Here is a 26,000-nt window from a genome sequence, read left to right as displayed (position 1 = left end):
AAAAATATGGAGCAGAAGTACAAGATCCTATCTGATTTTGAGAAAGCTGAACATTTTTTATATTTTTCATCTGGTTGCTGGAGTTTATATGCATCCTTTTTTGTTGCTGTTGAGCTTTGAAAATGAACTTGTTCTATGCAAGTTATTTGTAAATATTTGCTTCTATTTGTCTTCCTTCCCTTAGATTCAGCTGGCTATCCGTCATTTAGTCAGTGGCAGAGGCTGCCTTGTTTTTTCCCGTTTCTCTGCATCAAGTGCTTCGATTCCAAACTCCAGATCCACTTTAATGTGTTTTTCCTCTCTTGTGGATGTCAGTGACCTTGACGTATTAAAGCCATAGCATCTCTTTGTCTTCATCAATTTATCAAATGGATTTCTAAGAGATACAATATTTTTGGTTTTACATGTCATTTGATTTTTTTCTCCGTTGATATATTTACTTTTAGCTTGTCAAGATTCTCAAACTTTGGTGATTATTTACTATTTTGTTTTTGGTCCACTTCATTATCAAGTCTCTACTAATTACCTAAAGATGTCAAGTTTCAATTTTGGCACATATATGCTTACAATTAATGTCCTCATGTAGAGCACGCTTCCTCAGCGAGGTGGTGAAGTGAATCTAACTTTGGGAGGAATTGATTTAAATAATTCAGGGAGGTAATACACACGTCATATTCAGGTCATCTTATTTTTTCTGTGTCTTTCTGCTAACAACTGCTTGCCATTCAGTGTTGTCGTCAGAGAAGATAAAAAGCTATTGACTGTGCTGTTTCCAGATGGACGTGATGGACGAGCTTTTACACTTAAGGTGCTTCTCTACCTCCCCTACCCCTCTGTGTGTGTGTCTCTCTCTGTCTTTATCACTGTGCTACATTCAAAAACGTTCTCGGAAACTTGTGATGCAACTTAGAAGTGACCCACTTGACCAGTTGCTAGCAGAATAAGTCTTTTTCAATATATCTCTTTATACGTTTTGAGTTTCTTTGTAAGCATCTATGGGTATTCTAAACTCTAGAATCTTTGTGTATTTGCTAGTCATAGCAGCGCACCGGTGATAGTATTAAATGATTTTAATTTTCTGAAACTATTTCGACGAGGCATTCTCTTTTCCTTTTTAATAAGTATTTGATTAAGCAATCTTATCATCTTATATTTGACAAATAACTCATTTTATAAGTGTGGAATTATTCCGCTTACAGTAATTGACACAAATAACTCATTTTAATTGTAGAATTATTCCGCTTACAGTAACTGTACATCAACACCCCCCTCAAAAAAAAAAAAAGAAAAAAAAGAGATCAATGGAATTTTCTTTATTAAGCCTCAAGCTTTCTACTGCAGGCAGAGACCGCAGATGATTTGTACGAGTGGAAGACTGCCCTTGAGCATGCTCTTGTCCAAGCGCCAAGTGCTGCTCTGGTGATGGGTCACAATGGCATTTTTCGGAATGACACTAGTGATTCCTTTGAAGGGTCTTTCCATCAATGTTAGTGCACTCTTTACTGTTATCTGCCAAGACTTTGTTTTCATCTTCAAATGCTCAGATGAACATTGATCTTTTCTATTTTTATTATTTCTGCATAAACATTGACCAGTTTACTTTTTATTCAGGGAGGGATAAGCGCCCTGTTAAATCTTTAGTTGTTGGGAGACCAATTCTACTTGCCTTAGAAGACATAGACGGAGGCCCATCCTTTCTTGAGAAAGCACTGAGATTTCTTGAGAAGTATGGTAAGCCCACCATTTGCTCCCCTGGAAATGGAGTCGTATACGAATAATGTCGAGAAGCCCTTTGGTCTAGGTTACATGGTGACATTGTCGTGTGACCTTTTTGGTTATTGTACTTTCATCAGGAAGCTAGACCAGAAAAGTAATAGCAGTTGAAGAAAACTAGCCATGATTCAGACAATGATGGTAGTGCTTAAATGAAACTACAATAACCAAAAAAGTCGCACAATAATGTCACCATGTAACCTAGGCCAAATGGCGTCCAAGTTCTTGTAGCTTTTGCCTTTTCTTCTTTTATTGGATAGTCACTGATCTACTGCAGGAACAACTTACTGTCAAGAAGTTTCCTTTTCTTCTTTTCTGTTTAGTTCTTTCTGTTTTAAAGGAACAATTATATTGATATAAATGGGTGTAAATTCGTATACAAGCGATACGCGAAATGTAGAGAATCTTAGACAAAAATATGATTCTTGATCAAGTTCCTGGCACGATCATGGGTAAAGGTATTCACGGTTAAATCATTTTCCATGGAGCTATTAGTGAGAAAGCAAAGGAAGATCCGGAAGATTTTGTTGAAGACCAAGGAAAGAGAAGTAGCTTATTTCACATGGTAAACAGTCAAGGATGTGATCATACTTGCGGACAATTTAAGGAAGAAGAGGCAAATTGTTATGAGTTGTTCTTGACTTCTTGTCTATGTAAGAAGCAAGGACCTTGACTACCTTGATTCGCATCGTAGCTTTACTCACATATCTGGACCTTGTTCTTCTCTATGTTTAATATCTTTTGGTTGTTACCAAGGATGGTGGAAAAGGTAACGTCAAGTTGGAGATTACTTAGCATAGGTGTGAGTGGAAGACATTTGGAGATCAAGAAGGTTATCTCTGTTGGCTTAACAACTTAATCTCCCTTGTTCTCAAATGTCTTCCAAGAATGAAAAAAATAGGAGATCAAGTTGGAAGAATATGAAATATGAAATTCCTGTCATCTGTTGCTTTTATTATTTATAGTTCTATATTCTTTTTCTGTCTCATCCTTGTTGGATGATGTGTAATATATTTTCTAACTTTACATTGTAGTACGGTAAATTTGCAGTATGGTGAGTATCTGTTACAAGAATGCATAAATGCAGAGATGGTTAGATTCTGTTTTAATTGAATCTGCTAAATTTTCTGTTCTCACAGGTACCAAGGTCGAAGGTATATTGCGACAGTCTGCAGATGTCGAGGAAGTGGAGCAGAGAGTAAAAGAATATGAAGGAGGTACATCTGTTTTTATTGGATGGATGACATCTTTCTTATGTAATTCAATTTTTTGGAAAAAACCTTGTATATCTTCACGATGCTTTTTTTTTTTTCCATGTTGAAGAACTGAAGTTTATTTATGGCTGTGCATGTATAGACGGACGGTTGTACTCAATGCATCTTGATTCTATAAATTCCATACTGTTCAGATATTTTCATGATTGTTATGATCTATTCGCTGGATTAGCTAAATGTTGGTGATGTTTCTCCGCCACTGCTTAAATTGCTTCCTTGTCATAGTATTTCTATGAAAGAAATGCCCTAAATGAGTAGAGTTTAGATGGCTTTTGTATTGTGTTATTACAGTAAAAGAAATTGAAAATTTGTAGTTTGCTCGACAACTCACCGTACTTAAATTCATCACTTTGTATAGTTGATGCAGAATGCTATGCAGAAGTCAAACGTGCATATAGACCATGGACCAGTATTGGGTATTCCAAGTTGAGTAAGGCCAACTGATAAAATTGGTAGCAGAGAATTCAAATTCCATTAACCTAGGAATGTACAAACAAGTTAATTTTAGATGTTATAAGTGAGTGCCTCAGGGACTCATATTTCTACTCAAAGCTTGAAAATAAACTTGCCATGCACGACTATTAGGTCCAACAAGTTAACCCAAAACCAAGTGTACTACTCTCACACTAATGTTAATTGAAGAAATACAGCGTATGAGTTGCATCAATAGATGAAGTTAACAAGTAGAATGTGGAAACAATTAATTCATGGCAAGGTTCCATTGGGTTGAGATACTGGGGATACAAGATTGGCAAAGATAACAAACTGGGGGGAAAATTAGAAAATAAAATGAGAAGATATAATAAATATGTTCAACAAGATAGCTGCGTGTTGGTAAAATTCTTGTTCGTTACTGAGAAATGGCCGTAGGTGGATGAAGATTTTGAAGGAAGCCTGAGATTGACAGCGGAGATAGTTGGTTCCTAGAATGGAAAGAAGTATGAACTCTTGGTAGATTATTAGTGTAGAATTCTTTCCATCTCCGTACTTCTTCGAGATGTGGTGTATAGCCAGTAATTGGTGCATTAGTCGAGGTGCGTGCAATTAGGCATTGACACCTCCGCTAAAAAATGAAAAGAAATTGTAAAGGTTTCAAGTGAAGCAACTGAAACTATTAGTTAGAATATATCTTGAAAAAACTCTAATCATGAAGTTAATGGTGCTAAAGTCATCTCACATCCTTTAGAGGAAATAAAGGACCACACTTTCCACTGAAGTGGCTGATGTAGAATCGTTTGAAGTTTTTAAAGGTACCTAAAAACAAACTTCTATTTGTGCCGTGTCCATTTCTGGTCTCTCATGGTTAAGTGTTAATGTAATCTTAATTTTTAGCTAGATTTAGAGAAGAGGGAAAAAGAAATCTATCGAGCAGCTCTCCTTTGGTTGATAACTAGCCACAAAACAGTCACTTGCATACTGTTTATGCTAACTTGCAACACACATCATTAAAGTGTGATCACTTTTCTATCCTTTTCTTCTCCTTCTTATCCTATCTTGTCTTTGGTGTTTAGAAATATGGTCAAGCTAATTGCTATGATGTCGGAGAACATGAACTAAGAATTTGTAGTGGCTTATTATGTGCCCTGTTTTTTTTTTTTTTTTCCGAATAAGATATTCTCCATTGCAGCATTGCTAACCTATTGAAAACTTTTTGAAGGCAAAACTGAATTTGGCCCCGAAGAGGATGCTCATGTAATTGGAGACTGTGTTAAGGTATTGGTCTGATGAGCTTATTATTTGTTTGATACTCCGTGTCATCTCATTCTGCTGCTGAATACCTTAATTCTCTTCAACTAACATTGGAGCTACCATTTATGCAGCATGTGCTTCGGGAGCTGCCCTCATCTCCTGTTCCTGCTTCCTGCTGTACTGCTCTGTTGGAAGCTTACAGTAAGTAAACTTGGCAACATTTGTTAAGAGATTTTTACGATTATTTCTGAGAATATTTAAGTTATGTTACTTTGCGGTTATTTCTTACGACCATCACAGCTCCCTTCCTGCTACTTCTCATAGTTTTTTTCTGCTTTGTTTTATTATTGTCTACTGTGTAGATCCGATGAATAGAGTGCCTTAATTTAAAGTTCAATTAGGATCCTATTTGGGCTTGTCCAAAACTTCTGGAATGTCTTGGCTACCGTAAGGTTAATCAAATTTCAGGGACATTTACGGTTTTTTTTTGTTTCTACCCTTTGATCTTCAGTTAGACTGTATGTTTTGCAGTATTATATACGTTTGTGTTTGTAGAATAATGAGCTTACATATATTCAAGCAGGCTTCTATGAATTGAAATTTTGCAGAATGTAAATGCCAGTATGGCCGACTTCCATCTATATGGATATGTAGGAAAAACGAGAGATGATTCTCATCTTGTTGTATTTTATAATCTATGCCTGATGCAAACGTAACTTTCTCTTGACCTCATTAGTAAACTAAACGTTTTGATTGATGGATTTTACTGTTGAAAGCCCCATATTTGTTATGTAAACAACTGTAAAATTTGGTTTGCCATTGGAACATACATTGATCAGCATAACTTTGATATTACCAATATTGTCAGAAGCATACAATACGCATACAAAAATTTAAGGCTGAATACATATGGAGACACCTAAAGTTGCTACGATTTTTCATTTAGACACCTCAAGTAGGACTTGTTCTGATTGAACACCTGTGGTAGGCCCAAAGTGTACCAATCAGACTTTTGCTGACATGGTTGATAGCGTGAGTTGCACCGTGTAGAATGCTGTGGCTTGATGTTCCTGGCTATAGTTTGCCAAAAATTGAATCACAATTAGTAGGTTTTTCCAAGTGTAATTAAAGTAATTAAGAGATGAAAGTGTGTATGAACATACATTTATGCGTCGAAACTCATAGGACATTAGTAGAGGACAATGAACACGAGCATTCTACAGATGTTCAATTGGGACAACGCCTAATTTGAGGTGTCTCCATATATATTCAGCCTAAATTGTAATATGCAACTATGCGTCCATGGTCCACCTTGTGCTATCCTGATAATGTACATCAAAGAACCCCCTGGAGAATAATTTATATAAAGCTCGAAGAGAATAAGTCATTGAGTTCAAAACACAATGGACAACTGACAAGTAACCTTGACAGGGTTAGGGTGGAATGATGGTCTAGTCAGGAAATGGTTGTGCAGATATTGGAAAAAACCAAAAGTTATGTGGCAGAGGCTGATGAGAAGCTAGTGATGCCTGAGGAAGAGTGGGTTTGATGCAAAGAATGCTACAAATAAGTTCAGCACGTGAAAATTCATTTCATAAGGTCTCCAACTCCAAGGGGATGGATGACATGTTGAAGTTCAGAAATAACATTCTGGAGATTGCAATTAGAATCCCAACTACAAAACCCGGTGTGAGTCCATTCTTGGTGGGTAGATTTACACGAATAACATTCTGGAGATTGCAATTAGAATCCCAACTACAAAACCCGGTGTGAGTCCATTCTTGGTGTGTAGATTTACACGACACCTTTGACTGTTAGTTTTGGTTGTCTAGTGGATTAGTTGAATTTATGCTAGCTCGCTCGAACACGGTCATTAAAAGAAGTTAAGTCTCAAAAGTTACATTTTTTCATTCTTCCCTCTATTTGTAAATGGTACTTTAATTTGCTCTTGGGAGACCCCGGAGTTGGGAATGACCTACTCCTCTGCACCATAGTGCTTATATGTCTTTAGCTGCTGCAAGATTCCCTCGTTTCGTATCTGTCTCAAGAGATTCCTCCGTTTCTTGAAATTCTTACTTTTTCTCAAAACTTGAATGAGAAAGAAGTAAATAATCTCCTTACTTTTTGACAGCTCCGAAGTAGAATTACAACAACATACCAGTATTATCCCACACCGTAGGGTCTGGGGAGGGTAGTGTGTACATAGACCTTACCCCTACCTTGTGAGGATAGAGAGACTGTTTCCAATAGACCCTCGGTTGAGTAAAGCATAAGCACCACATTAATAAAAATATAGACAAGAAGGAGCAACACCAAAAAGCCATATAAAAGCAGAATAAAAACAACATGATAGTAAGGTGATCAACAATGAAAGAAAACAACGGTTAGTCATAAAAACCTACTACTAACAGAAAGCGAGATTGCGTGCAAATACTACTGTTATGAACAACTCTAGACTACCTACTCTACTACCCTAATCCTCGACCTCCATAACTTCCTATCAAGGGTCATCAGCTGAAGCTGCGCCATGTCTTGCCTAATCACCTCTCCCCACCTCTTCTTTGGCCTACCTCTGCCTCTCCATAGGCCTTCTAATGTCAACCTCTCACACCTTCTCACAGGGGCGTCTGTGCTCTTCCTCCTCACATGACCAAACCACCTAAGCCGCGCTTCCCGCATCTTGTCCTCAATGGGGGCCATACCCACCTTGTCGTGAATAACCTCATTTCTAATCCTATCTAACCTGGTGTGCCCGCACATCCATCTCAACATCCTCATCTCTGCCCGCATATCCATCTCAATATCCTCATCTCTGGTACCTTTATCTTCTAGACATGAGCGATCTTGACTGACCAACACTCAGCCCCATACAACATCGTCGGTCTGACCACCACTCTGTAGAAATTACCTTTAAGTTTCAGTGGCACCTTCTTGTCACACAAAAGACTGGAATCTAGTTTCCATTTCATCCATCCCGCCCCAATACGATGTGTGATATCTTCATCAATCTCCCCACCCCTGAATAATAGACCCAAGGTACTTAAAACTTCCTCTCCCAGGGATGACCTGCGTGTCCAGTCTCACCTCCCCTTCCCCCCTTGAGTCTCACCACTGAACTTATACTCCAAGTATTCTGTCTTGGTCCTGCTCAACTTGAAACCTTTAGACTCCAGAGTCTGCCTCCATCCCTCTAACTACGCGTTCACACCGTCTCGCGTCTCGTCAATCAATACAATATCATCTGCAAATAACATGCACCACAACATCTCTCCTTGGATGTGGCGCATCAGTACGTCCACCACCAGGGCAAACAAAAAAGGGCTGAGTGCCGACCCCTGATGCAACCCTATCATAACCGGAAAATGGTTCGAGTCCCCACCCACCGTCCTCACTCGGGTCTTTGCTCCATCATACATGTCCTTAATAACCCTAACGTATGCAACAAGTACACCTCTAGCCTCTAAATATCTCCACAAAACCTCCCTCGGAACTTTATCGTTCGCCTTTTCTAAGTCGATGAACATCATATGCAAGTCCCTCTTCCTCTCCCTATACTGCTCCATCAATCTCCTAACAAGGTGGATAACTTCTGTAGTTGAACGTCCCGGCATGAACCCGAACTGGTTCTCGGAAATAGACACACTTTTCCTTACTCTTAGCTCTACCACTCTCTCCCAAACTTTCATAGTATGGCTAAACAGCTTGATACCCCGATAGTTATTGCAATTTTAGATATCACCCTTGTTCTTGTATACAGGAAACATCATGCTCCACCTCCACTCTTCGGGCATCTTCTTCGTTCTAAAAATGACATTAAATAACCTAGTGAGCCACTCCAAGCCTGCATTGCCCGTACTCTTCCAAAAGTCCACCGGGATTTCATCCGGCCCGGGCAAAGCGATCCTGCTCAACTTACGCATAGCCCCCTCCACTTCATCAACTCTAATCCGCCTACAATACCCAAAGTGACAACGACTCCCGGAGAGTTCCAAATCACCCAGTACAATGTTCCTGTCTCCTTCCTCGTTCAAGAGACTATGGAAGTAGGCCTGCCATCTCCGACGGATAAGCCCCTCATCCAACAAAACTCTACCTTCTTCGTCCTTGATGCACTTCACTTGGTCCAAGTCACGAGTTTTTTATTGAGTAGAATTATAAATGCTATATGTTAAGAAAGCTTAGCTCAATGTGAGTGCCTCGAGCTTTTTATTGCGTATGAAGCCAGCTCACGCTCAATTTTGAGCCGATATGTTATAAGAGCCTGGCTTGAGTATGCTTAAGCTCAATTTGTGTGATGTATTTGAACAATATATTTAATGTGCTCACATAAGAGTGATGAGGGCGATCTTGATAGCTGAGAATTTGAGATAGAGGAGGATTGCATACGTCACTTGGTGTTGTATGAGCAAAAAATCTGGCAAAGCCGTGGATCATCTCCTTGTGTATTTTCAGGTGGAAACTCGTTCTGTGATTGTAGATATTGAGATGCTCGGCTCACAATGAATGGTGCCGGACACAGAATGCTAGAACACGGCTCTCTTTTCAGTTGAGCTTTTAAAAGAGTGAAGAGAAGAAGGGTGTGTGATGTTAACCTACTAGCACTCATTTGGTTCTTATAGAAGGAGAGAAGAGGAGTGCTTTTAAAAGGATAGAGAATGACTATGTACAATTTTATGATAGCCTCTCATTTCTAGTTTCTTTTTGGTGCACCAATGAGGTTCCAGTTTGTATAGAAGATTATGTGCTCCTTGTAGAGAAGCATATGCTTTTGTAGGTTCTCTAACTTCTCATATACTGCTGGTATATGAGGATTGTTCAATTATCCATATAATTCATTACCTATTCAGAAAATACATGTCTATAAATGTATGTAATGTACGAGTGGTACTTAATGGAACATCCTTATTCACACTGAAACTAGGATAAGAAATCTAGGACATGTTGGTAGATTAGCTAGCTCGCCCTCTAGTCTTTCATTGATCTTTTCTACCCCTTGCTCTATGAGGATGCGCGCCTATCCAAAACGTGCTAAATGGGAAATTTAGGACTTGTTTTTAGATCAGCTAGCTCACGCTCTAGTCTTTCATTGATCTTTTCTACCCCTTGCTCTATGAGGATGCACGCCTATCCAAAACATGCTAAGTAAAATAGCGGTAGATCAACTGGGCATAGATCGACATAAAGGCTATTGGAGCTTCTGGAGAAAATTGTGAATTCATGTCTCTTAGTAAGTTGTATGAGGTCTCTGGATGGGAAACTGTCTGTTGATCCATTTTTTGGTCACTTGAACTATTTCTGCTCATTATGATTACATGTGCTACTTGTATTTAATTAGCATTCTTCAGTTTAGCATGTTAATTTAAACATATTGGTTTTCTAACTTCTAGTTGTTTCATTTTTTTGCCCAAAGAAATTGATCGAAATGAAGCTCGAGTTAATGCTATGCGCTCTGCCATTCTCGAAACTTTTCCTGATCCAAATAGGCGCTTATTGCAGAGGTAAACTCTTTTTTGTATTTTGCTGATATGGTTGTGTAATTTTTAATTTGATCCTGTGTTTTCAGTTTCTGTTACAATCTCTTATGGTGGTGGTATTTTTTGCTAGTTTTCTTGGTATGGCAAGTTCTTGATGATGGATAATGAATCTGTTTTGGCAATTGGATGCTTACAATCTCTGTTTAGTGGAAGAGTTATACAAAATGTGGTAGTGCTGAGTGGAATATCTAATCTCCCCTCTCCTTTGCCATGAATTGCCATGGAAGTCTTACTGATCTCTAAATGTTACAGGAAACAAAAATTTATGATCTGGACATATCAGTATGGTTTGCTGGATAATTGTTTGCGCTGTTGTCCATTAACTTATTATCGAGGCAGAATAATATTTAATCTGGATTTAGATCATTAGGTTTGTTGGACAATGGTTTTCTCACTTGTCCATTAAGTCTTTTTTGAGACATTAATTTAATCATTGCCATAAGGTCAAGAAGATCAATAGAAAAGAGACACATCTATATTTCAGGCCCTTGATTTGCTTCATATGTGAATTTGCATGGATGCCCCCCCCCACACTTCTCTTTGGTTCAATAGTTTTGTGTGTTGATGCACCAAATTCAAATGCTGCACTATTGTTATCACCCAGAACTAATTTTGTGAAATAAACTTTATTTATCTGAAACCTAATTGGAGAAAGTGTCGAACTGGATGGAATTAAATTCTAATGAGCAAATGAAAGTAAGGAATCAAAAGGTGCAGTTTTGAATATTTTACTGAACTTCTTTCTGGAGTCCAATTTATGGTACAAACTAGTAGGCAAAATTAAGGAAACTTCAATTTATCATCTATGCTGCCAGAACATGAAGTTCCCGTGGTTTTGGTCAAGTAGTAAGAGCGTAGCTTGTAATGTGTGGGTTAGACGCATATCACCGATTCGAACCCTGCCACGGACAAAAGCTTGGTATTTAAGTGGAGAAGGGTAGAGGGGTGGGCCCATTGTTCATCGAGTTTCAAACCTTGCACCACTACCCTGCCCGGCCTTTCCCCCTTTCTTTCTCCAAATGGTTTCACCCATTTAATGCACCTCACTGGTTAATACTAGACTTCCCTCTGTGTCTCTATTTGTAATTATTCTAATGAGAGGTAGTTTAACCCACAAAGGTATTCTGGCCAATTTTAAACATTTCCTTTTACTGCCATGTTGTTGTAGACCCATCTTGCAAACTTTTGAACTAGAAGATTAGTTATGAGAGAAACAAACTTTTGAAATCTTCAGTTTCCTAGTAATTCACTGTAGATTGGACATTGTTTTATTTTTCCTGTCTTAATTTGAGGGAAGATGAACTTTGTATGCTAATGTAAATATTTTTTTGGGTTAATTAAAATACCTTTCACTTTGCCTACCTAACTTGTGAAGTTGCTACTGTAGAGTTCTGAAGATGATGCATACAGTTTCTTCAAATGCATCTGAAAATCGGATGACGCCATCTGCTGTGGCTGCTTGTATGGCGCCATTACTTTTAAGGCCTCTTTTAGCTGGCGAATGTGAGTTGGAGGATGATTTTGATGTCAATGGTGATAACTCTGCTCAGCTTCTTGCTGCTGCTAATGCAGCCAATAATGCTCAGGCTATCATTACAACCCTTCTTGAGGAGTATGAGAATATCTTCGATGTAAGTTGCTCTTAAATAAAATCTGTCAAAATCCTTCATAAAAAAGAAAACAGTGAAAATCATTCAATATTTTATATCTCAAAAAGACAAGAGTGGGTTGCTCTAGTGGTGAGCACCCTCCACTTCCAACCAAGAGGTTGTAAATTCGAGTCACCCCAAGAGCAAGGTGGGGAGTTCTGGGAGGGAAGGGAGCTGAGGGTCTATCGGAAACAGCCTCTCTACCCCAGGGTAGGGGTAAGGTTTGCGTACAAACTACCATCCCCAGACTCCACTAGTGGGATTATACTGGGTTGTGGTATTTTATATCTCAAAAAAAAAAAAAGAGTGAAAATCATTCAATATTTTATATCTCTGGGGTATCTAAAATTTGCTTTTGAGGTGTGATTCTCTTTCTTCTTTTCCCCTGATTTTTTACTCTGTTGGTTTTAACTTGGGCAGTCCTACAAGTTACAAAAATCTATATTTGTCGTACTAGCTTGTCCTCTGCAGAATTTACATTAATGGACGTGCTTAGCTTTTCGTTGTGTTTTCTTACAGGATGATAACCTACATAGGTGCTCTATTTCAGCGGATTCTCAAGTTGGAAATAGTGGGAGTGAAGAATCATCAGATGATGAAAATCTGGATATGAAGGAGAATGGTTATCATGATGCTGAAAATGAGGTCGACCCAGATACTGATGATGATTGTGATCGAATATTGAGTGGAAAATTAAGCGAAAGCAGTGGTTCCGCTGCCAGTGATCTTTATGATTATAAGGTTCTTTCTCTTGTTATGAAGAACTTTAATAATTGTGGGCCAATATATTTTATCAGGTATAATTTTGGGCCAATTTTACAAACAGAACGGGAGTCCCAACCGCTAATGTGTCTTGTGTTTGAACTAAATTAAGGATTTTTTGAGTAAATCAGATAGCTGGTTAGCTACTTTTCCTTTCATTTTCTATTTCTTTGTATTGATGACGGAGGAGCCTAGAGCAATGGTGAAATTGTCTCCGTGTGTGATCTATAGGTCACGAGTTCGAGCCATGGAATCAACCACTAGTTATGGAACTTAAAGTGAGGTTTTGGCTACATTTTCTTAATAGATTAAGTGTCATCGATGATGACTTCTAAACTTCCTGCAAAGCAAAGGCATGTTGTGGTTAATATATATTTTAAAAGGCACCCGTCTGAACAAAATGTATTGGTTATTTGTCCATTTTTTCTCCTTAATCATGTAAACATGAAAAGTTATTTCACAAATAACCTCTCAAAAATTCAGAGAAAGTTAATTCAATATTTTAATTTCTGTGAGTATTTATCTGAACTGCGCATTAATTTTTCGACGCAGGGGTTTGGAGGGAATGACTCAGATGTTGGATCTCCAAGAGACGGTTGTTTACAAGGAGTAAAATTGAGACCAACAGTGGACTCTCAGTCTCTTGCGGGTTCTAATGTCCCCTTGAGTGAACAACCGGAAAGACGTGGAAATGAGACGAATGCTCTTTGCGAATTAGCTGGTGCCGAGTCTCAGAGATCCATGGGTGAGATACTCTCCTCTATGGATCCCGGGCCACCCCTTGGTGTCCTTGGACCCGATTCATGTATAGAGAAACCGAGCAGCAAGTTAACACCTTCAAACCAGAACGTCAAAAGGTCGACATTTTGGGGGAGAGGCAATGTGAGTGTTGGCATCTATTTTTGAAACCCTGATTTTCCTACGAATACTCTTATGTTCTTAGTGCAATAGTCGAGGCATTAATTCCGGGTACCAGGTCCTGTTTTTACTCATGATGGGATTGATGTGAAAACTCCATAGATTTTCTCGTCTCTAGAATAGTGTACACTAGATCAATCTATCATGATAGCTGAATAAGGAATCTGATTTTTTGATTGTTACTTTTGCACAGGGTAAAAGTACTCCATCAACAGAATCAATTGATTCCTCTGGGGAGGAAGAGTAAGGCTTCTTTCACTTTTTAATTTACTGATCAAAGGCTTCTTTCACTTTTTCTCCCACCTGGTATTAGAGAAACTTATTTTAATTACTTGAAATATGAGTCCATTGAGATAAGAATTAGGACGATGAATGGATGATGCCTTTGTGCTACCTAAGTGGATTTTAATTTTTTTTCTATCAGGATGATTTTAATTTCAACAAATGGTATATCTCGTGTTTTTGAAAAGTTGGGAGAAAGACAAGCTTTTGTATTGCGGGAGCAGTAGATTGGTCAAGTTGTAACTGATAGACATATTCTACTCCTATATGTAGTAGGAGTAGAATATGTCCTAGTCCCATATGTAGGAGTAGAATATGTATTGTATATAGGGCTCATTGTATCATTGTTAATAAATAGTTCTCACAGTAACAATATATATTACCTTTAATAGAAGTTTAACTGAATTTAGACCAGTCCTTCTTCCTTCAAATAAAAGTAGTGAAGGGAAGATATTAAATTTGCTAAAACTGGATAGAATGGGTTCACAAAACCCGGAAGAGAAAGTGGAGATTAGAAAATATATTCTACCCTAAATTCTATGTAAAATAATCCCTTTGAATATGAACAGTTAGCTATTCAATCCTTAGCATACAGCTGTAAGAAAGAACAATAAGTGCCTTTTCTCCGTAGGAAGATGCAGAAGTAGCAGCAGGCAACAGGTTTTAAGTAACTTGAGAATATGCAAGTTAAACTTTACACTACGATTGCATGTGCGTCAATTATATTTAATTATAAAGTGATTGTTACAACCATGAAGAAACGACCAATCCCAACTATGGATATTTAAGAGCCCTCTCTAAGAGCATTCCATCTAGCGTAAGCATTTGGATAATCTGGAAGTGATGTGATAGCTAAAATCCCTAAGAAATGATGGAAAGATCTCATTGACGCTAATGACACGGCGGAAGCAAACCATGCTAGTGCTAAAATCAGAGCTTGCACTTTCAGACCGGTCCTTTTAGCACTTAATCTAGTCAATTCTATCTATAATTAAATTATTCCCTTGATACTCTCAACAAATCCACCTAATTCAAAGTGGGAAACCTACTTGAATTTGCCTATTCTTAAAGCAGAGAAAGCTGCTACCAAAATCCTGCCGAACAAACTGTTGCTGAAAGGATGGTAAAAAAGATGGACTTAGCCACTAGAATGGTTACCACAAAGAAGAGCAGAGTCAGCCCCTAGAAAGAGAGGTGCAGAAACGGTTGCCAAAGAGAGGAGCAATGCCGGCCATGGGAAAGATTAGTTGCGCCAATTGTCAGAAAAATGAGCTGTTCCAGTCATGAAAAGAAAAGAGAAGTGAAACTAGCCACTGAAATAAAATAGGGGCGGCAACGGTTGCAAGGAGAAAAAAATAAGCGGCCCCAGCTGCCGGAGGAAAAGAGGAGCTGTGCCTACCACCAGAAAGAGGAATGTGGCATGCCCGTTGGAGAGAGAAGAGCCGGGCATTGGCCATAGGAGACTGAAGAGTGGGGCACCAGCCCTAGGAGATAGATGAGCAAAGCGGAAGGTTGCCAAGAAGTGGCAACAGACGCCAAGAGGGAAAAACGACAACAACAACAACAACAAACCCAGTATAATCCCACAAGTGGGTCTGGAGAGGGTAGTGTGTACGCAGACCTTACCCCTACCTTGAGGGTACGAGAGGGGAAAAAAAGAGAGGACAAAATATTGGTTGAGGAGGTGGTAAGGCCGTCCACCATGGGTGGGTTAATTGAGTGTCTATCAAGATCATTGAGGTTTTGATACCATGAGAAAGAATCTTAACATCTAACACACAACTTTAAGGCAGTGGATAGGTGTAGATCATGACCTTTATAACCCCTTTAGAAACCCATTTTTTTGGCCGTTACTCCTTTAGAAACCCTTACATAACTAAGTGGGATAATATTATAATTTAAGGTTCACACATCAATTTTGGTGCAGACTTCTATATGCGAGGAATGGGCTTACCGTAGATCAATTGTGGTACCATTTGAAAATAATAGAAAAAGACTTCTTATAGACTTGGTTATTGACACTAGAAGAAGGGTTCCTTATATAAGAGATTAATCTAGTAAAATAGGTGACTTCACTTGATATTCTAAAGGGATAACTTGAAATGGTAATGATAGCACTAATCGTATGCTTTAGCCATTGGGGTGGGTGTGTGATTTGAGTGCTGATAAAAAGCATAGATCTAAGCTTGTCGGGTACTTGAGTGTGATTTGGGTGCTGAATATGCTCAGCTTGTTTGCAAAATACAATTTTATGACACTGATAATTGTGTTGGATGACATCTGCAGTTGCACGAAGCTCCAAAAGCTCATATTTTTTAGTTTGATAAACTTGGATCCTTAAGTGAAGGAACATCTGCTATCATGTCATCAGGATACCATGATATGCTTTTGAAGCTTTTCACTCGCTTTACTTTCTTATGATGAAACAAGTTAGAGACACACGTTAGGGTATGTGGGGCCGTCCCCTTTGCTGCTGCTTTACATGGTAGTGTTTTGAAAGCTTATACTAGTTACAACAACAACAACCCAGTAAAATCCCAGAAGTAAGGCAAGTTTATACTAGTTAGTTCAACAAATAACAACAGAATTCAAGAGACTTAGCTAACAAAGTATTTAACAGAATAATAGAAGAACCAAGATTATTTTGTGATATTTAGTAGCTTATCAAAAAATTATGATCTCTAGCATCTAATGGAACAAAAAGATTTTTTTTGGGGGGGGGGGGGGGGGGCTCACGGTATGCGATCTCTAGCATCTGTGCAAATATGCATCATTTACTTTTTTTGTATCTTGCCATTTGAGAAGTGCTGCATTAGTGTGTAACTGGGCCAATGCCGTTTCATGTCAATACCTGCTAAATTTGAAGAAATACTTTCCCAAATATACATATTTTGCATGTATCCTTTTGAATTTGTGTTTTGCATTTTTTGTAATTCAGCACTGAAAGAATCACACTAAATCTCCTGTTTCAAAGCTTGTCTGTGGGCTTTAAACTTTAGAGATGTCTGTATGAATGAAAGTTTTGGCCAAAGTACATTAGCTTTAACCCTCGTTTCGTCCCATTATCCTTCAACATCATCTCTAAGATGGGCCTTTTACGACATGTCAACAGGCTTGCTATACAGAGACTTGAGATAGCGAAAAATGACTTGCGCCATAGGATTGCGAAGGAGGTATAGATCTCAGTTTGTTTTATTTTACATTCATGATCTTCTTTGCTTAGACCATTGATTTTTAACCTGTGTTAGGCAAGAGGAAACGCGATTCTGCAGGCAAGCCTGGAGAGACGAAAGCAAGCTTTGCACGAGCGTCGCTTGGCCCTTGAACAAGATGTATGAGAGTAATTAGTCCGTGATAAGACCACAAGTGTTGTCCACTTCAGCTAAAAAAAAAATTCCTTTTGTTGGTTTCTCTTTAATAATTTAGCATCTGCTCAACTCAATTGCAAAGCATGCTTCTTAGTAACCTTTTACTTCATTTCCTTAGTATATACTCCCTCCGTCGCAATTTATGTGAAGGTGTTCGATTGGGCACGGAGTTTAAGAAAGAAAGGAAGACTTTTGAAATTTGTGGTCTAAAATAAGCCATAGATATTTGTGTGGCTGTAAATCATCTCGTTAAGGGTATAATGGGCATTTTAAAGTTGTTACTAAATATAGAAAAGTGTCATTCTTTTTGGGACTGGCTAAAACGGAAAGTGTCACATAAAATGGGATTGAGGGAGTATATTGTAAATGCTTTTTTAGTCCTTTTCCCTTGTTTTGTGGTGGATTGGTTTCTGTTGACTAATGCTCTTACCAGTCACCCATTTCTTCTCTACTTTATCCAAGAAACCGTCTTTTGGTGACAATAAAAAATATAGCAGGTTTTGCTACTCTAGTATTATTCCTAGTGTTCTTTTATGATATGGCTGCACTTTGTAGGCTGAAGCTTTTGCACTCACAAGCTCACTATTTTTATGGAAAATATTTAATCACGTGTAACATTTACAAAGGTGGCTAGACTACAAGAACAGTTACAAGCTGAGAGAGACCTAAGAGCTGCACTGGAAGTTGGTTTGAGCATGTCTTCAGGACAGTTGTCAGGTTCTCGTCCTATGGATTCCAAGGTTGTATTGGTGATTGGGTAACTATTATTTTCCTTCCCGTCGATTTGCTCTATTTCTAAAAGGTATTTTACTTTTATGAAGACTAGGGCTGAGCTTGAAGAGATAGCTCTTGCTGAAGCAGATGTGGCTAGATTAAAGCAAAAGGTTGCTGAGTTGCATAATCAACTTAATCAGCAACGGCAGCATCATTATGGCCCGTTAGCTGATGCTTGTGATCGTTATCAAAATGAGCCAAACCACACTTCTCAGCTGTGAGTGTCAATTCAGTTTTTTTGTACTTTTCTTGTGCCCATATTTCAATTTCAAGTGCTTCTTAGTGGCGCACAACACGTAAGGAAGTTATAAAAAAAATGCAATAATTGAATATGTTATTGTTGTTTATAACTGACGAAGGGAATTCCATTTTTTGATCATGGGCTGTTCCATCTTTATTAGCATGTTGTCGTTTATTTTTTTGGACTGCAATCATGTTAAGAGTACACAGATGCACTTTGTGTTCCCTTTCATAAGAGAATGAGAGAAGTGATTCTACATGGAGCATTGCATGGACTTTCCGTTACTTGAACTTACATATCTCTGATAAAGTTTCCCTATATTTACCAAGTGTATTTTCATCTGCAGGAAATATTACCAGCAAAATTTTGACACGACACTTGCTTTCTGTAATCATGAAAGAAGACAAAGAAATGAGGTGATCTTATCCTGTATATGTTGGGTTTATATAAGCATATAGATGATCATGCATTTTCTATGAACTTTTCTGGCCTTGCACACATCCTTGTCAAATTGTATCTTCGTGATAATTGCATTCTTCAACTCATCAAAAGTGTTTGTTCCTACCACTTTGGCGTTCTTTCTATTTCCTTAGTAGAAGATGTATCTACTCTCTTTCCAATTGTTGCTGTATATATTAACTATTATTAGTTGGATCAACTTCTTTGTCTTTTCAATTTGCGAATTTCATGTCAAGATTAACGAATTCGTCTATCAATCATATCGAACCTGAAAGAATATGGACTGGTAAATTATCTGATTGTAAAAGCTGAAAAAATAATTAGCTGGTATATTCTCTGGTATTCAGCCTCTCTACCTTCATGAGGTAGGGGTAAGGTCTGCGTACACACTACCCTCCCCAGACTCCACCGGTGGAATTACACTGAGTTTTGTTGTTGTCGTTGTTGTTGTTGTTGTTGTTGTTGTATTCTCTGGTGTTCAGGCTCTTATCTAGATGGCATGTTCACCCAATCAAAAATGTTATAAACAGTTGTCTTAGATTCAAATTCTTGTTTCATTTAGTGTTTGCAGAAATCTGAAAAGGTTCAAGGAGTTGAAATTCAAGTTGTTTAAGACTGAATTCTAGGGACAAAAACTTGTGATTTTTTTACCGTGCCTAAATTTCTTTACTCATAAATGAGAATTAGCTGCGAACATGTCCAAGTTCTGGTAAAGGTGCTCGGAGTCGCGAGATTTCCTTTTACTTTTAAAAGAGAAATTAATGCAAACTATTCCAGATTCTGATGTGAAGGTTGAGAGTTGAAAAATTTTCTGTAGATTTTCTATACTTATAGTTTATAGAATTCTTTTATATGGTGAACCTTCTGAAACAATGCAGGAATTGCTGGGTTCAGATTTGAGGAATATTAAAGGACAAGTAATGACATCGACCACTGGTACTAGGCAGCCTTCTCGGAAACAACTCCGAGAGACAAGCTTAAGTGATTCTAAGAGTAGTGAAACATCAACCAGTCTGTCTGTGGGTGAATGCGGTGCTGTTGATTCTGCCCCCCTGCATTTGACTTCAAAGGCCACTGAGGTAACAAATGAAAACTTCATCTTTTCATTCTCACCACAAATTCAGGTACAAGGGGGCATAGAAAGGCTCTGACTCGTAAGTCCATGTGGATGACCCCGCTGGTGTAGAGAATAATACATCACAATTTTGCTAGATCTTTTTTATAATGGTGGTGTTCGAGTCAGAGGCGGATCCACAATGTAAGGTCTATGGGTTCAACCTTAGGTTTTAGCATTGAACCCATTAATGTTATGGGTGCATATCTACTATTTGTTGCAATTTTAGTGAATTTTTACACATAAAATTATACTCCGCGTCGAAAGTACTGAGTTCAGATTTACCTGGTATCCTCATGTTTTATCCGCTCCTGGTCCGTGTTAGTTTGTGCGCGCATTGACTATTCCACTGGGTACCTTCTTCCTCTTACCAGTATAGGTACCGAGTAACTTTACCCATAAGGGCTTAGGCAGATGGGGAAAAATCAGATAGCATATTTTTATCTCTCCTGGGATTTGAACCCTGGTCTCGCCATGGTTTGCACCCACTTTATTGACCATTAGGTCACACTCTTGAGTGCCAATTTAGCTAGATTTTAAGCCACTATTTTCTTTTGCCTAGTTTGCATATCACTTTTTGATCTAGCCATATGAGGGTAGTAGAAATATAAACCGGGGAGGAGTAGCACTTTTTCTTAGATCAAGCTTACTACATTGGCTATTTAGAAATCTAGCGCCATTTTGTTTTGGTTTTTGACCATAAATTTAGCAGGTGATGGATTATACACGACATCCTTCGGCTGCATCTTCCACGTTGGTTGAATTAACGACACGTCTTGACTTCTTCAAGGAAAGACGCTCTCAACTGATGGAGCAACTCCATAGCCTTGACCTAAACTATGGATCAACATCTCATCAACAACCTATGTACAAACCTTCATCTCCTCCATGGAACTGAATGACGATTGTGTATGAAGCTTCCAAAGGGAAGCTGCGAAAGCTCCTGCCATTTGTATATCCGCTGTGTATCATAGTCTGTAGTTATCTCAAATACTATATTCTGTGAGGTATCATTTTCGTTGTCGCCTTTTTCCTTTCTTTTTGGTTGTATTGACAATACCTCTTGGTCTTGTTAGCGATCTCATTGATTCTGAAACTTCATACTGTAAAGTAATAAATATCTATTAATGTGTGGTATGGTTGACAAGGGACCCTGCTGCAGTTGGAAAAAATATCATGTCTTCATCCTATTGTGATGTCATCTCTATTAAACCTGCTATTCCTATCATGCAGCCGTTTTCGGCTGCTCGTTTCGTATCTTGAAGAAGGAATGCTCTGCTCATCTTTCTTACGGCTTTGGTACTGTAATTTTCTGAGGCATGTCATGTTATTTTGGACTGAAACTCAAAATATTTCTTTCACATGTTCTTGTTATTTTTCATTTAATAGGCTAGAATATGGACTCTGAATTATTCTACTTTATATATTAGCTTTAGTTTGTCTTGTAAATAAGGAGCTAAAACCCATTTCATGGCTCATACATGAAATTTCCCAAGCATCAAAACCGTTTCGCCTGAGAAACCCTAATTAGGAAGATGATGGTTCAAATCCCAGCAAAGGCAAAAAAAGGCGAAACCCTAATTAGGAAGATAATGGTTCAATTCCCAGCAAAGACAAAAAAATTCAGGTGATTTCATCTCAGCGACAACCCATTTCAAGACAAAGAAACGTTACCTTATTTTGATATTCCTTTGCTTCAACTATTTGATCGACTTAGGATAGTGAGATTCTCAATACTAGTTGCAGTTTTCTCTATTTTCTTCAATAATAAAAAGTATTATTAATCAGGTATATAGGTGTTAGTGTATTCGGATCACTAAGTAAAATCTGAGTCTCACATATTGCAACATAAGGGCTTTGTTGCCCAATTTTGGCGATAAAATAGCACGGTCTAGCCAGTTTTCGGACTAGTAATTCAAAAATAGTCAGCGTTTACCAAGTCAACGAAAAAAAGTCACTATTTTGTTGCAACAGAGACCGGTCCAGCATAATATACTGGAGTTCGGTGCACTTGTGTATGAACTTCCAGCATATTATGCTGGGCCGGTATAGTTTGTTGGCTCCAGTATAATATACTGGAACTCCAAACTCCAATATAATATACTGGAGTTCCAGTATATTATGCTGGAGTATTTTCCTAATTTTGAACAGCGTTTTCGTTCAGATTTATCTTTACATGAAAAGTGGCTAAATTTCGATGACTTTTGAAACTGTGGCTATTTTTGAATGACCACTTATAAATTTGACTGTTTTTGAATTTCTCCGAATTTTAAAAATGGAGCAGCAAGAAGATTTAAAGTATTGATTAGAATGTCTCTGCTTTCTTATTAAACATTGAGGGTTTAAATAGTCAACTTAAGAATATAATATGCAGAAAAGTTGCATAACAAGAATTCAAAAAAAAAAAAACTCAAAAATCTAATAAATCTAATAGCAATTTAAATTCAAAAAAGTAGATTTATCGTAAAACTAAGCAACTTAATATGCTAAAAAATTGTAACAGTAACTGAATCAAATCTTCAACACTTCTCCATTACTTCAGTTGCTCTAAAATAATTGTTCCTCCTCAATTACTGCTTCTGCTGTTTGTGCTTGAGGATTGTGTTGAGCATATTTGAACTTGCACATTTTTGTAACATGACTTGTTTGTTTGCAAATACCACAGACTGCATTAATCTCCACCAACAAAACATTTCTAGGCGTGTTTTCTGTTTTACAGTATTTGTAAAGAGGATAATTGATCTTTTCTTTTTTGTTTTGCGCATAAAAAACACGTTCATTAACTATTTCTTGTCTAAATGCTCTTCTTTATTCTTGTGTTTGAAGAGTACTTATTAATTCTGCAATAAAGATGGTAGATAGATCTTTAAATTCTTCCAGAGAAGAAATTTTGGACTCGAATCTCTCCGAAACCGTCACAAATTTTTTCAACTATTGTATCATCTTTGAAATCCTCGCCAAACAACCTGATTCTATTAATAATATAAGAAATCCTATGAGAATACCTAGTGATAGTTTCGTCTTCTTGCATCCTAGGAGATTTAAAATTCTGTTTCAAATTTAAAACTTGCATTTTTGTGACTCGATCACTTCCTTGGTACTCTTTTTAAAGCTTTTCCCAAGCTTCTTTTGTTGTCTCGCATTCAATAATTTTAGAAAAATTTGGATCTACGGCTGATTTTTGAATCACAGTTTTGGGTTTTGGTTCTCTTCTGAATGGTTTTTAATTCGAGCAAGGGTAGAATTTGCATGGAGTGGTTGTAATGATCTATCTTTCATTGCAACTTTCCATAGATCATAGGCTACAACATATGATTTCATTTTCACTGACTAAATCTGATAGTTTTTACCAGTGAAAGTTTGTGGGTCATTCAAAGAGAGACTGTTGCTTTTCATATTTGAAAATGGGTTTAAAATTTGATATTGGTTAAAAATGATTTGATAATGGCTCTTTGGAAGAACTCACAAATCCCGTAAGACCAATGAAGCTCTTAATACCAATATTTTTTTAAAATGATGGAGCATCAAGAAGATTTAAAGTATTGATTGATTTCTATTTTTTTTGTTAAACATAGAGAGTTTTAAATAACCAACTTAAGAATATAATATGCAGAAAAATCTTCATAACAAGAATTCAAAAAAACTTAAAATATCCCAACAAACCTAAAAAATCTAACAGAAATTTAAATTCAAAAATGTAGATTCATCCTAATACTAAATAACTTATTATACTAAAAAAATTACAACAAAGCAAATCTTCAACAGGCTTCGATCTAATATCTCTTTAGTTTAGCCAAAAAATTGTTTTAAAGGGATAAGGATTTTTTACTTCTGACAATACCAATAACTATTCTACTTGAGATTTTAGGGATTAAAAGAGGGGGAGAGAAAGAAGAGGATAATGTCATAAACAAAAAGTTAAGTTTTTGTTTTGGTTCAAAAGAGGATGGCGGAGATATGTGAGTCGTATTTTCTTGAAATTTGTTGTATGACCAAAAAAGACTGCATTTATTTATCAAGAATTAACTTAAATAGTGATCAACCCAATTGCTTAAACTAAAAATAGTTGTAACAACAAAGAGAGACTTTTTCCGATTGAAACACGACTCCCTCCATCCAAGAACTCCCCACTTTGCACTTGGGGTGACTCGAACTTACAACCTCTTAGTTAAAAGCGAGAGTGCTCACCACTAGAGCAACCCACTCTTGTCATTTAATATATGTATAATTGTGTATAATCAATGTATAATTTATGTATACCTGCTGGAAAACGTAAACAATGAATCTGGGCGATTATTTGTATAAAGACCCTTTTATTCATGAAATAAATCCTTAACTAACGAGTCATTGGGATGGAAAGGAGATAATTCGAAAACAAACAATGTTTATAACAATATATTTAACTTAAATATTCAGATTTTTTTTATCAATTTCATTCTTTTTCTTCATATTTCTTCATTCCAATTATACATGGTAATCAGGTCGGACTGACCCATTTACAACTTGGTTCAGCTCGGGGCAACCGGTACTGTAGCATTGGGGGCGGGCTAGGACCGGTTGGGCGGGGAACGGGTTTCAAATGAACAGTTTTTGATACCAGTGCACCGGAATCCGCTAACCCGTTAATAGGTTTTTAATGGGCTACAACCCCGTTCAACCCGGTATCCGTTACAATTTTTTTTTTATAAATTTTCTGGACCATTGCCAATGGTCAAATTCAAAAATGACTATTGGCCAAGACCCTTTTTTGCAGAAATGGCTATTTCGGCCTACCCCTTAAGAAAATAGTCTCCACACCCCTAATATTTGATAAATTATAATTTTAACCTTTTATATATACACACACAAAAATAAAATTTACTTTAAAAAAAAAAAATAGCCCGTCCCGATCCAACTCGCTAAGCCCGAACCTGGACGGACAAAAAAAAACCAAAAAAGTACAACTAATTCAGCCCGCTAACAACGCGAAACGTTAAACAGACAGGCTGATTTCTTTTATGTACAGCCCGTCCCAGCCCGCCCGTTAAACACCTCTAATTCCTATCACCCCTAAAAATTACTCTTTCCTTTCTTTTCACTCCCGGTCAACGCATTAGATTTATTTTTGAGAGTCTTACAGACATGTACCAAAAAAATAAAACGTATATGGTCACTTAGCTACAAAGTATCATTTAATCAACTTTGGCCAATAAATAGTTATTAATAATATACATTATTCAAAATACATAAGAATTTTTTGTTCAACAGGTATAGTCGAATGCGTCGAAAACACATAAACAAGACAACATACAAAATTCGAGAAAGATTGGAGGTGGTTTGGAGGTTTGGAGTCAAAATTTGAAGTTGAAATCGAATTAGAAAAGTATTTTTGCGACATATGTACTTCACTATATATCCATATATATCACACACAAGTATACATGGGTATAGATAGATATATAGGAGATAGACGAAAAATACTCAGGGTGATACATAAACCGTCTTCTTTTAATGTTTATCGTCTACTTTGAATTTGACTCAAATTTCAATTCAAACTACCTCAAATTTCCAGCAAATCGTCCCAAAATTAGGATTCAAACTCCTTAAGATATAAATCTATTTTAACAACACTAACTCGAAATAAATTCTAACTTTAAATCATCCCAAAATTGGGATTCAAACTCCTTAAGTTAGATTTTGTTTATCTATTATACTAAAAATTTATTTCGTAGAATAAAAGTTTCCCCAAGATTTAAAAAGTCTTCCTCATATTAGATGGAGCACGAACAATAAAATTCAAATAAATAATTTATAATAAAAAATGATGGCAGAAGAAGAGGAATGATTAAATTATTTTTAGGTGGCTAGCTAGTGATAGTAGTGATTAATGATTAAGAAGATGGTTATTTCTCGATTAAAATTAGATAACAATGGTTGCCTATCACTAGGCTATTTACAAGTAAAAATGATTGACTTAGGTTTGCCATGTGCATTTAGTATTAATCCCATTTGTACAAGTCCTCCTAAATATGCATGAAGCTATTCAAAACCATTTAGTCTATGAACATGTTGTATATATGTCAATTGTTCAATTTTTTGAAATACTAATTTTATTTTCCCTTTGTGAGCAATGTTGGCATACATATGTATTGAATATGGGCAGGTAAAATATAAATTAGACAAA

At 37.2% G+C, this 26,000-nt stretch overlaps 1 protein-coding gene across 1 annotated transcript in view; it reads left to right on the top strand.

Annotated features, from left to right (window-relative positions):
• LOC107787194 (rho GTPase-activating protein 7) overlaps window positions 1-21,097 on the top strand; it is a 28,356-nt gene extending 7,259 nt beyond the window's left edge. The window contains exons 4-22 of the mRNA XM_016608733.2: window positions 587-657; window positions 730-808; window positions 1,342-1,486; window positions 1,612-1,731; window positions 2,913-2,990; window positions 4,705-4,760; window positions 4,868-4,937; window positions 10,147-10,234; window positions 11,658-11,901; window positions 12,439-12,660; window positions 13,234-13,563; window positions 13,793-13,842; window positions 16,994-17,054; window positions 17,130-17,213; window positions 17,876-17,989; window positions 18,071-18,240; window positions 18,611-18,680; window positions 19,602-19,802; window positions 20,550-21,097. Of these exons, the coding sequence (XP_016464219.2) occupies window positions 587-657; window positions 730-808; window positions 1,342-1,486; window positions 1,612-1,731; window positions 2,913-2,990; window positions 4,705-4,760; window positions 4,868-4,937; window positions 10,147-10,234; window positions 11,658-11,901; window positions 12,439-12,660; window positions 13,234-13,563; window positions 13,793-13,842; window positions 16,994-17,054; window positions 17,130-17,213; window positions 17,876-17,989; window positions 18,071-18,240; window positions 18,611-18,680; window positions 19,602-19,802; window positions 20,550-20,735 (2,439 nt within the window). The 3' untranslated portion in view covers window positions 20,736-21,097. The remainder of the gene's footprint in view (window positions 1-586; window positions 658-729; window positions 809-1,341; window positions 1,487-1,611; window positions 1,732-2,912; window positions 2,991-4,704; window positions 4,761-4,867; window positions 4,938-10,146; window positions 10,235-11,657; window positions 11,902-12,438; window positions 12,661-13,233; window positions 13,564-13,792; window positions 13,843-16,993; window positions 17,055-17,129; window positions 17,214-17,875; window positions 17,990-18,070; window positions 18,241-18,610; window positions 18,681-19,601; window positions 19,803-20,549) is intronic.
• The last annotated feature ends 4,903 nt before the right edge of the window (window positions 21,098-26,000 follow it).

Source organism: Nicotiana tabacum, chromosome 19, assembly GCF_000715075.1.
Source record: "Nicotiana tabacum cultivar K326 chromosome 19, ASM71507v2, whole genome shotgun sequence".
Taxonomy (NCBI): domain Eukaryota; kingdom Viridiplantae; phylum Streptophyta; class Magnoliopsida; order Solanales; family Solanaceae; genus Nicotiana; species Nicotiana tabacum.
This window is presented reverse-complemented; position numbering and strand designations above follow the sequence as displayed.